Source organism: Notolabrus celidotus, chromosome 15 (genome assembly GCF_009762535.1).
Source record: "Notolabrus celidotus isolate fNotCel1 chromosome 15, fNotCel1.pri, whole genome shotgun sequence".
Taxonomy (NCBI): Eukaryota; Metazoa; Chordata; class Actinopteri; order Labriformes; family Labridae; genus Notolabrus; species Notolabrus celidotus.
This window is the reverse complement of record NC_048286.1, coordinates 19,763,555-19,775,996: the sequence shown is the minus strand read 5'-3', so window position 1 is coordinate 19,775,996 and position 12,442 is coordinate 19,763,555. Positions and strand designations below refer to the sequence as shown.

Here is a 12,442-nt window from a genome sequence, read left to right as displayed (position 1 = left end):
TGGTTCTGGTTCAGTTTTATTGACTTGGTTCTGGTTCTGTTTGCTTGAGTTTGGTTCTGGCTCGGTTCTGGTTCGGTTTTGGTTCGGTACTGGTTCGGTTCTGGTTCGGTTCTGGTTCGGTTCTGGTTCGGTTTTGGTTCGGTTCTGGTTCGGTTCTGGTTCGGTTCTGGATACTTGAGTTTGGTTCTGGTTCTGTTTGCTTGACTTGGTTCTGGTTCTGTTAGCTTGAGTTTGGTTCTGGTTCTGTTTGCTTGAGTTCGGTTCTGGCTCGGTTGTGGTTCGGTTCTGGTTCGGTTTTGGTTCGGTTCTGGTTCGGTTCGGTTCTGGTTCTGTTTGCTCTGGTTCGGTTCTGGTTTGGTTTTGGTTCGGTTCTGGTTCGGTTCTGGATACTTGAGTTTGGTTCTGGTTCTGTTTGCTTGACTTGGTTCTGGTTCTGTTAGCTTGAGTTTGGTTCTGGTTCTGTTTGCTTGAGTTTGGTTCTGGTTTGGTTCTGGTTCGGTTCTGGTTCGGTTCTGGTTCGGTTCTGTATACTTGAGTTTGGTTCTGGCTGTGTTTGCTTGGGTTTTGTTCTGGTTCAGTTATCTTGACTTGGTTCTGGTTCTGTTAGCTTGAGTTTGGTTCTGGTTCTGTTTGCTTGAGTTCAGTTCTGGCTTGGTTCTCGTTCGGTTTTGGTTGAGTTATGGTTACTTATGTTTTGGTTCTGGTTCTGTTTTCTTGAGTTTGGTTCTGGTTCTGTTTGCTTGAGTTTGGTTCTGGTTCTGTTCGCATGACTTTGGTTCTGGTTCTGTTTGCTTAAGTTTAGTTCTGGTCCTAACCCTAACCCTAACCCTAACCCTAACCCTAATCCTAATCCTAACCCCAACCCTAACCCTAACCCTAACCCTAATCTTAACCCTAATCCTAACCCTAACCCCAACCCTAACCCTAACCCTAACCCCAACCCTAACCCCAACCCTAACCCTAACCCCAACCCCAACCCTAATCCTAACCCTAACCCTGACCCTAACCCTAACCCTAACCCTAATACTAACCCTAACCCTAACCCTAACCCTAACCCTAACTCTAACCCTAACCCTAATCCTAACCCCAACCCTAACCCTAACCCTAACCCTAATCCTAACCCTAACCCTAACTCTAACCCTAATCCTAACCCCAACCCTAACCCTAACCCTAATCCTAACCCTAACCCTAACCCTAATCCAACCCTAACCCTAACCCTAACCCTAATCCTAACCCTAACCCTAACCCTAATCCTAACCCTAATCCTAACCCCAATCCTAACCCTAACCCTAATCCTAACCCTAACCCTAACCCTAACCCTAATCCTAACCCTAATCCTAATCCTAATCCTAACCCTAATCCTAACCCTAATCCTAACCCCAACCCTAACCCTAATCCTAACCCTAACCCCAACCCTACCCTAATCCTAACCCTAACCCTAACCCTAATCCTAACCCTAACCCTAACCCTAATCCTAACCCTAACCCTAATCCTAACCCTAATCCTAACCCCAACCCTAACCCTAACCCTAACCCAATCCCAACCCTAACCCTAATCCTAACCCTAACCCTAATCCTAACCCTAACCCTAACCCTAACCCTAACCCTAATCCTAACCCTAATCCTAACCCCAATCCTAACCCTAACCCTAATCCTAACCCTAACCCTAACCCTAATCCTAACCCTAACCCCAACCCTAACCCTAACCCTAACCCTAATCCTAACCCTAATCCTAACCCCAATCCTAACCCTAACCCCAATCCTAACCCTAACCTTACCCTAACCCTAACCCTAATCATAACCCTAATCCTAACCCTAACCCTAACCCTAATCCTAACCCCAACCCTAACCCTAATCCTAACCCTAACCCTAACCCTAACCCCAACCCTACCCTAATCCTAACCCTAACCCTAACCCTAACCCTAATCCTAACCCTAACCCTAATCCTAACCCTAATCCTAACCCCAATCCTAACCCTAACCCTAACCCTAACCCTAATCCAAACCCCAACCCTAACCCTAATCCTAACCCTAACCCTAACCCTAATCCTAACCCTAACCCTAACCCTAATCCTAACCCTAACCCTAACCCTAATCCTAACCCCTAATCCTAACCCTAATCCTAACCCCAACCCTAACCCTAACCCTAACCCAATCCCAACCCTAACCCTAATCCTAACCCTAACCCTAATCCTAACCCTAACCCTAACCCTAATCCTAACCCTAACCCTAATCCTAACCCTAATCCTAACCCTAATCCTAACCCCAATCCTAACCCTAACCCTAATCCTAACCCTAACCCTAACCCTAATCCTAACCCTAACCCTAACTCTAACCCCAACCCTAACCCTAACCCTAACCCTTATCCTAACCCTAACCCTAACCCTAATCCTAACCCCAACCCTACCCTAATCCTAACGCTAACCCTACCCTAATCCTAACCCTAATCCTAACGCTAACCCTACCCTAATCCTAACCCTAACCCTACCCTAATCCTAACCCTAATCCTAACGCTAACCCTAACCCTAATCATAACCCTAATCCTAACCCTAACCCTAACCCTAATCCTAACCCCAACCCTACCCTAATCCTAACCCTAATCCTAACCCCAACCCTACCCTAATCCTAACCCTAATCCTAACCCTAACCCTAACCCTAATCACAACCCTAACCCTAGCATTGGGGTTAGGGTAAGAGTGGTTTTGTAACAGAATAAATGCACAAAATTGGGAAATTATAAGGCTTCTCATAAAAACACTGTACATAAAATGGTTTTCAACACACAAACCATTATTTTTTTCAAAGTTAAGGTAAAATATACGGCCACAAAAGATCCTAAATTAAGAGCCGTCAGGAGCTGAAAGAGCCGGCTCTTCTTTGGGAGCCGAGTTAAAAGAGACGGCTCTCTGAAAAGAGACGAACTTCCCATCACTAGAAACGAGTGGCAGGATTAACCTAAGCAGGAGCGTCAAACTCAGTTCAGGGGCCACATACAGCCAGAGTTGATCTGAAGTGGACCAGTAAAATGATAACATAATAACCTATAACCAGTGGTGGACAAAGTACACAACTTCATTACTTAAGTCAAAGTATAGATCCTCCAGGTCAAATATGACTCCAATACAAGTGAACGATTCTCTGTCAAATTTTTACTTGAGTTAAAGTACTGGAGTACTTGCTTTTAAAAATACTTAAGTATTCAAAGTGCTTCTTAGAATATCTCAAAACATTGTATTTTCACAAAGTATGTGTGCAGTCAAGACTACATAGGAGTACATTCTGTTACATTATGTTTATTTAGAAACCATTACTAGAAATCTCTAAAAACTATACCATGGAATAAAAACAGAAACTAAGTTACTCCAAGCACAGACAACTTAGTTTGAAATGTTCATCTGGAATGAAACAAATGTTACATAGCTCAACACACTTTCTCAGGTTGGACAGTGAATGTTTATTTGTTTGGGCAGAGTGGGAAACTGGGAGAACATTTCAAACGATATGTATCATTCTTCATTTCAAAAACCTCCAACACAGGCTGAAGATATGGACATGGGTGCTCAGGTGGAGAATTATAGCCATCATTACCACCTCTCCATGAACTGCCTGATCTGAGTGAAATATGCTCTGTGTTTGCTCCCCAACGTTCAACCGTGGAGACACACGATAAACAGGTATGACTAAACCACTGAGACAAACAGAACTACACAAACACATTTTACTGTCTTAGGGATCAGATTTCGGAGAGAAGGAAATTCATGAGCTGACTTCAAAGTAAAAGTAGTGAGTAACTAGAGCATTGATAGAAATGTAGTGGAGTAAAAAGTACAATAATTGTCTTCTGAATGTAGTCGAGTAAAAGTAATAAGTTTCCCCCAAAATATAATACTCAAGTAAAGTACAGATACTCAAATAATGTACTTAAGCACTGTACTCAAGTAAATTTACTTTGTTACTGTCTATCACTTCTTATAAATAATGACAACTCTAAATGTTTCCCTTTGTTTTAGTGCAAAAAAGTACAAGTTCATTCTGAAAATGTTCACATTTAATGAACAATCTTTCTACAAAAACAGCTGTTGTATATTTTGCCATGTTGAGTCTCATAGTGGGGCCGAATATTTTACTCTTTAAGCCCTGAAACCTGCTGCCAACACACCAAACACACAGGTTACTCATTCACCTGACACCGTGAAATGTTTACTGCAAAAGAATAGAGAGATTATAATAATGTACAAGGTAAAGTTGATTATTTTGGACCCCTCAGCTCCAGCAGGAACAGTTTGCTTGCTTGACAGTGTTGTAGTGCTAGTAGTGATTGAATGCACCTGTAACGCATGCACATGTATGGAAAACACGCGTACAATATGTGGCTCCTTCCGAAGAATGTGGAACCACTGTTCCTACTGTGACAAGTTTATATATACGTAAACTTGACTGTTAATTGGATCATCTTTTAGACTAAAAAGTCTTTATGAATCTCAACTGGATTATGGAAACAGCAAGTCATCTATTTTCTCACTTTGAGAAAAAAAGTCCCTGAAAAAGCGCTGTTCAGGTGCGCTCAGTCCGCACTATGATGCGACCCCCAGAGGACAAATTTGAAACAGCAGTTTCTTTTATTGAAAAATTGCAGTTAATGTCTTCTCTGTAATCTTTTCACCTTGCAAAGTCGTTCTGTGGACCGAATTGGAACCTCTGGCGAGCTACATGTTTGACACTCCTGACCTATGGGAATCTTCAAGAGAAAAACATGTGGAAATATTTAAAATGGCCAATTATTCAACATTGTCGACTCAAAAATATTTATTATTTTCTGATGCATACAGTAACCATTAAATTGTAGTGTGTAATTAACCATGAGGTAGATGTTTACCGTAGATGGTTGATTACTTACATACATGTCAAGATTTTGTTTGCATTCTGTGCAGATTAACAGACTGATTCCTAGAAACACGGGAGAACATGAAGTTGAATAATCCATTTATATTTTCTTTTACATCGTTGGGTAGATAATCATGCTATCTTTAACACATTTCTTGACCCCCATGGTCAGAAAAGTTCAATAAACTGTGGTTACTGAAAAATACAAAGCTCTTAGTTCTTTTTCTGGCTCTGTATTTGGTCTGCATTATGACCATGTACTTATGTATCTACTGCTGCCTGTTTAACCCATAGACTATATATATGTATGTATATATGTATATGTAAAACATTTTTTTTTTAAATTATATACATATGTATATGTATATATGTATGTATATATATATATATATATAGTTTAACCTTATTCTGACTACTTTTAGGGTGTGTTGTGCCCATTTGATTTATCTTTATTAACCACTAGATGGAGATGTTAAAACACATGGTGATATATAAAGCAGTAAATACTCTGCGGGTCTGAATTTGACACCACTGAACCATTGTTCTCATATAATCCTTCCAGAGAAGACCATGTCAAACTTCAGTATGACGTTCCCATGTGTTAGGTTTAAAACAGTTCAGTCAAGAGCTGTTTTAGTTTCTGAAAACACACATAAATCAACAATAAAGACAAACATCTGATTGTAATCTTGCATTGTAGACAAGGATTTCCAATTTAACAAACGGACTCAGTGTTAGATGTAACAGGATCTGGTTGTGTGTGCGTGTGTGTGTGTGTTTGTGTAGAGGTTCTGACAAGTTGAAATGAGAAGTGAAAAGTGAAAAGAGACAAAAACATTCAAACCAGCAAGTAAATCAGTCAAATGACCAGTTTTTCCTGTTTTCTTAAACATGTCACCATGCAGTAGCCATTATGTGAACCCATAAATAACAATGCTGAAAACAGATAGGCCATACTTACACATTACAGGATACAGTGTTTATATGTAATTAAAAAAAGAAACAAAAAAACGCAAAACATCCGCTGAAGTCAGACAATTCACATGAAGTGGATGTAAGGCACATTTAAGTTATTATAAAAAAAACACAATATGGAGTTTGTGATTTTCACATTGCCCACGTGTCTTCATGCACACAGTTTTCCAGTGTTAACAAGTTATTGATTTTTCAGGGCCAGTTATTTTTAGCTGCGAGCTGAGCACTGTTTATCTGGAGTTGATACCACTCTAGAGCAGATGCTTCCAGCTTAATGGAGTGTTAATTTACCTCTTAATGTCGTGGACTCACATTTATACTGGCATAGTGTCGTTATTCTCAGTCCTCAAAAGAAAAGAAAAGAAAACACCAACCTGCTGTTCCCCTTATAAGCTTCATCTTCTCTTAGGAAAATATTTCTTTGTTAGCAAAAAAGCACAACAGTACGTCTCATTTGAGCTACCATTTGGTTGATCCATGGACTGTATAAAAAGATGGATGATGTGACAGCTCCCAAATTGATTGGCTGCAGTGTAGATCATAAAGCCCCACCTCTTCCTTGTAAACAGATGGGACAGGGGTCAAACTTTCTACAGGACAGCAGCTTCATGTGGTCCCCAAGACCAGGCTGAAAACCAGGGGTGGCCGTGCCTTCTCGGCAGTGGCCCCCAAACTGTGGAATGATCTGCCCCCCCATGCTAGATGTTCCTAACATTACTGACTTTTAAATCCCACCTTAAAACATGTTTTTACTCCTTGGCTTTTAACCCAGCGGGAGGGTTGTGTGGTCTCTGTCTCTGTCTGTTTTTTTATTGGATTTTCATTTGCTCTTACAGTGTTTTTATTCTATTCATTTTTTTATTATTTATTTTTATTTTTTAAAAGTGTTTTATTTGTTTTATTATGATTCTTTTACTTTATTCCAATTTATTTTCTGACAGCGCTTTATGTTCTGTGTCTTTTAACTTATTTTACCTCACTGTGCAGCACTTTGCTAAACTTGTTTTTTTTAAATGTGCTGTATAAATAAAGTTGATTGGATTGGATTGGAAACTTTAAATCAAAGTATAGGTCAAAGGTTTTTTTCCTCAACCACGCTTTCTGTCTCTATAATTAATTCTCATTTTGACAAAGCATTTTCTTGCCTGCAGTCCAGAAAATTTCTAGAAAATGTCAAGAGCTCTGCCCCTGACCTCACTGTTCTTGCTCTGTCAGATGGTTGGGGGTACTTCAGGAGGCTGATATAGACGTCAAATATGAAGTGTGTTTGCTTACAACACAAGAAACAGGTTGTAGGATGTGCTAATCCTTGGGTGTTTTGATAAGTTAAAGGAGCTGGATGTCAGCCTTGCAGCTTCGAGGGACAATCACTACTGCACATGCTCTGGCTTCAAATACACAAGATGTCTGCACCTGCAGGGGGTATTTTGGCTTTGAGATGAAGTTGCGTCACCCATCTTAATATACGGTCAACAGGTTTGATCACAGTTGGATGCATTAAATAATGAACTATGTATTATATATAATGAAATATTTACATATCTGTAAATGTCCATTCCTATCTTTGTGTCAAGTTATAGTTTGGACGGTGCAACATTTTGGAAGTGTTATTTCTTACAGTAGGTTAAGACTTAAAGCATGCTCACCACAAATGATATAGGCCTTAGCTTCAAACAGACAATCCTCAGTGCGACACATACAGGTTTCATTCCGAAGAACTCCGGTCGTGCTCTGTATGTTTGATGTCCATCTGATTTCATGGAGTTATTTCAGCCATTTTCAAGATTGACAAAAACAGTTATATGTTCTTTGGTTGCAGCATTATTAGGAGATTCCTAAACCGGTCTTCATGTACTCGTAAACCACGTAGCTAATGCTGACAGCGGGAATGACTTTCATGAAGTTGGGTAGGATGCCTCTATAGAGTCCAAAAAAGCCATCTTTGGCTACGATGTTCTTCATCAGACTGCTCATGGAGGGCTGGTCTGATGCATTCAAAGACGCTGGGGAGAAAAATTCAGTTAGTGAGGAAGGGTTAACTCCCTAACAACTGTATTATAATGACAGCTATCAAGATCAATTTGAAGTACCAAATTGCTGTGAAATTGATTGATTTTTTTGCTGTAGATTCTGTGAATAACAAATGTTGTGTTTGTCTAGAAGTGAGTCACAGTTGCACTGCATACATAACTTAAGACACCACCCTCGGTCATAGTTTACCTCAGGGTATGAATTAATTGAGGCAGAAATACTAACATAACTTTGGTTTTAACTTACGAATACCTTCACAGAGATTTATAACATCTTTCCTAACATTAAAAATGATGCACTGTCATTATGTACGTTCTGAAATCACAGATATCGAATATCAGCCTGAGTTTACCTTGAGCCTGCATTCGTGTGCGCACAAGTGCGAGTGGATAGCTGGCCAGTTGGCCACATGTGCTGGAGATGGTTCCACAGCCCACCAACACCAGAACTCCAGGGTTAGCCGAGTCTGTTGCGCGGTATGACAACCAGGCGTTTTTCAGACTCTGAGATATAAGAGAAATATAATGGGAGAATGGACATTTTTTAAGTTCTGGCATCAAGATGAGCTCAAATAAACATTGCTCTCATTAAACTATGAGGCCCTGCAAACCAGGATGAATTGATTTATCATGCATGCAATCAAATTACTTCAACAGAGCGCAACTTGTTGTCAGATGTAAATAAAGAGGAGTAATACATAACAGAGTTTGCATACCTCGTAAACGGCGAGGTCGATACCAGCATAGGGAATGATGCCCACTAAGTTTGGAACATAGCCCTTATAGAAAGCCTTCACTCCTTCCTTCCTCAGGACCTTTTTGGCACAATCAAACATCCCTGAGTACTGGCCAGTTTTCCTCAGTGTTAGTCTAGTTTTTAATACCTTAAAGAGAGAAAGTTCAAGACAATGAGTTGAGTTGTGTGTAAAAATTTGATTGATTTCATCTTATCTGATCTTGAGAATGAGACCGGTTGAGGAAACGGTGTCTTTACCTCCATTGGGTAGATGGCTGTCTGTGCCGTGGCCCCAGCGAGAGAGCCTGCCATGAACCTTTTGTGTGTCTCAATTTTTTTACCCTCTGATGATAACAACTTTTTATACTGCAGAAAGCAAACAGAAAATATCAAGAAAATTAACAACCTGTATTTAAATTTATATTCTTGTGAAACTGAGATAAGCAGCTCAAGTGTTCTTTAGTACTTACTTGTTCATATGCCATGAATTTAATTGCTGTCTCTGGTGCAATCTTTAAAACATTGGTGCCATTTCCTCTCCAGAGTGAAGTTAGACCTCCCTCTACAATCATCTGCCTGAAGCCCCCTAAGAGGCTTATACGGTTGGTTTTTGAAGAATGAACCTGCAGGGCAGATACACAAAAGATCACATATCTCTTTTTTTAACCCCTCCTCACAATGGAAAAGAACATCTGTCATTTTTGTCTTTATTTCACCTGCATGAAGACTTTCATTCTGTCCAGAGGAGCTGTACCGGTGCGAGAAACAGCCCCTGCCACAGCTCCTGCACAAAGCTGCTTCCACCAGCCGCCTGAGCTCTTCTCCTCCTCAGTGAACTCATCCGGGATGGCAAGACTGTCACCTATGTCTAGCACCTAGTGGCAAAATAAACATGTTTACTCAAATTCCTTTTTTATTGTCACTGGTAAAACGAAAGACATGTGTATCAGCATTCCTGATCTGGCCACACCAACGCTATAAACACAAACTCAATGGTGTGTCAGTTTATGGCCATAATAAATATTGTAGACGTCTCATCAAAAAATAGTGTCTATAAGAATGTGTCTATCTAAGGAGAGTGTCACAAAGCGTTTTTGTGGTCAGCAGTGTGACAAAAAGAAAAACCTCATAGGCTTACACACTTCCCCTTTTTAATTCTGTCTTTAAAGTAAAGCATCAACTAGTCTTTCAATCTTGCCAAACTCCCAGTTGTACACTGGAGAACTGGCAGTGTTTACAAAATCTTACACAGAACATTTCAGCCAGGAAGTTAACACACACAAAGCAAAACATTTTCCTCTGTGCTGTGAATTTGGTAAAACTTGAAAAAGAAAAGGAAACAAAACAAGGCTAAAATCTGCAGGAGCTGTTTGTTGCAACAAACAATGATTTGTACTCCTTATCCTTTAGATTGAGTAATCATAGTGAGCTGACTGACCCTTGTTGTGCATGCATAAGCTGTTTCAGATAAACATGAACAGTGTTTTTCCGAAAGCAGAGAGGTGTCTGTGCCAAACATGCTGCAGCTGCAATTTAATGCAACTCTGCAGAGAAACATAACAGCTTATGCAATAAGTTATATATCATGAGGTCTCTGTTGTGACATGCCAACAAATGCCTGTTCTGTGCACCATAAATTTGAATGAGAAGATCCCTACACACTCACACAGCTATCAGGAGAGACAATTCTTGATATTGATAAGGCAAATATAAGAAAAGTGGAGGAGCAAGCTGAGGGAAATATTGTGGAGCTGTGACCTAATTATGTTGGACGGTCTAGTCTTTCAAAGCTGCTGCCAAAATGTGGACTGCAGGGAAAATCCATAAATCCAACACAAGAGGAGTAGTGGACACACGTGATTAAACGAAATCCACTGCAATATTCAACAGTATCTGTGCATAGGATGTATGTGATAGTGGGTGTGTGTGTCCTGTACCGAGGAGTGCTTCCAGTAGCGTATGATCTCCTCCAGATTGTGAGCAGGGTGGAACAGGAAGTGTTCTCTCCACTCATTCCAGTCCACCATCATGGTCCCATCAATGTCCATACTAGGGAAAGACACAGAAACCTCTTAACCTTTTCACTTATTATGCAGTATTTAAATATAATAAGCATGGCTGTGACACAGATTAAGTAAACAAGTTACACACCATTGATAATAATTCAGGTCACAGGTTAAAAACAAACAAACAGTGAATATACATGGAGGTCATACCTGTGTAATATTTTCTGGGCATTCTCTTTGCTTATGTCTATCCCCAGCTCTGCAAGGGACTGCTGGATCTCTGAGGCATCAATGCGTCCTGGTACAAGATTGAAAAAGAAAAAAACTCACTGAGACATGCTGCTGCATAAACAGTGGGTATGTTATTGTAAACATAAATGGCTCGTGCCAAGTGTTGTACCATCGTTGTTCCTGTCCAGACTCTTGAATGTGAGCCGCAGCTTCTTCTCGTGCTCCTTCAAATACTTGGAGAACTCATTGAAGTCAAGACACCCATCTTTGTTTTTGTCACCAGATGAGACAATTTTCTGCACAGAGGAGATAACGTGGTGGATCATTTGCCTATGCTAGCTCAATGAGCGCAAGTCACACACACACGCACGCACACGCACACACCTGCAGCCAGACAGTCACACTACCAAGGAATTTCATGCAAAACGGCCAAACCCTGAAACTCCTGTCCCTACAAGACCCTCTTGGCCCCTGAGGAGGTTTTTACCTGTGCAGCACCCAGGCGGAATATACCCATTGCCTTGAGGCCCGCTCGTAGTTCAGCGACGTCCACCTTCCCATCTTTATTAGTATCCAGACTCTCAAACAGGTCCTGATATGACCTCTCACTGTCGGCATCCCAGCACCGAGCATTTGATAGTAAAAACGTCCGTAACGTTGGATACATTGTAGCGCTAATGTGGAAGCAGCGTCCGGGCGAGTCGTCCTCCTCCAGTCAGGATGGGATTAATAATCCATCCTGTGAACGAATCGTAAACCGAGCTAAAATCCACACAGGAGCTCCGTGGTCATGATGAATAAAAAGGTTCCTTGAGACTTTATTTTGCAGAGTGTCCCGAGCAGAGCTGTTTTCGCTGGCGCGTCAGGGTAAACTGCAGTGACTGAGGGCGGAGCTACGAAGGCAACGTAGCCACGCGACGTTTCTTCTACGGAAAAGCAGTGAAGATGGTCAAATAGAGAAGTGGTGAAATCTATAACCTCTGGTAAAAGAGGGTGTGCATGCTCCGGTTTCTGCTCCAATTGTGCGCTCTCTCTCCTCCGTGTTTTGAATCGTGTGCCGCTGTGTGATAAGTGGTGTTGCACTGCAGTAATTCCAATCTCTTAATCTCTCAGGACATGACATCAGGCAGAGTTACCACAGCGGCTGTATGACATAGTGCCTAAGCTATGCAGTGCAGCAGGGTTCCACTAGAGGGTAGTATGACCCAGCACCAACAGGTGAGTCATCAAGCCAAAGAATCAGGCCGAATCTCAATGTCCTCCCAAAGCCCTGAGCCCTGAGCCTGTCTTGACTTAATTGACGTCAGCTGGAAAGTGATTGAGGGCAGGAGGCTGGAAGGGCTCAAACTGTAGAACTGGGAAAGGGACAGCACTTTGAGACTCTTCACATAACCTGCATGACGTCACCAGATCAACTTAACGATATTAGGAATTTTTATTGCACAATTTTTACTTTCCTCAAATTTAAGGTGCTGAAGGGACGACTGACTACCATGTGATCCAGGCTCTTACCGTACAGACTGCTTAACCACACATATATATAACTATAACTATAACTATATATATATATATATATATATAT

At 41.0% G+C, this 12,442-nt stretch overlaps 1 protein-coding gene across 1 annotated transcript; it reads right to left on the bottom strand.

The window, feature by feature from the left end:
• Positions 1-6,973: 6,973 nt before the first annotated feature.
• LOC117827297 (calcium-binding mitochondrial carrier protein SCaMC-1-like) lies at positions 6,974-12,062 on the bottom strand. The gene is made up of 10 exons (XM_034703834.1): positions 11,348-12,062; positions 11,030-11,156; positions 10,840-10,927; positions 10,561-10,672; positions 9,340-9,498; positions 9,094-9,246; positions 8,882-8,989; positions 8,604-8,771; positions 8,241-8,391; positions 6,974-7,860 (listed from the first exon to the last, which is right to left on the bottom strand). The coding sequence occupies exons 1-10, from the start codon at positions 11,525-11,527 to the stop codon at positions 7,682-7,684; spliced, it is 1,425 nt and encodes a 474-aa protein (XP_034559725.1). The 5' UTR covers positions 11,528-12,062; the 3' UTR covers positions 6,974-7,681.
• Between the last annotated feature and the right edge of the window lie 380 nt (positions 12,063-12,442).

Bases quoted from the DNA above. Each gene is read 5' to 3' on its own strand.
- LOC117827297 (XM_034703834.1), bottom strand. From the start codon at position 11,527: ATGTATCCAACGTTACGGACGTTTTTACTATCAAATGCTCGGTGCTGG. The intron at 11,157-11,347 runs GTAAAAACCTCC...TCCTCTGTGCAG, and splicing joins TCCGCCTGGGTGCTGCACAG to AAAATTGTCTCATCTGGTGA. The intron at 10,928-11,029 runs GTACAACACTTG...ATCTTGTACCAG, and splicing joins TCTGGACAGGAACAACGATG to GACGCATTGATGCCTCAGAG.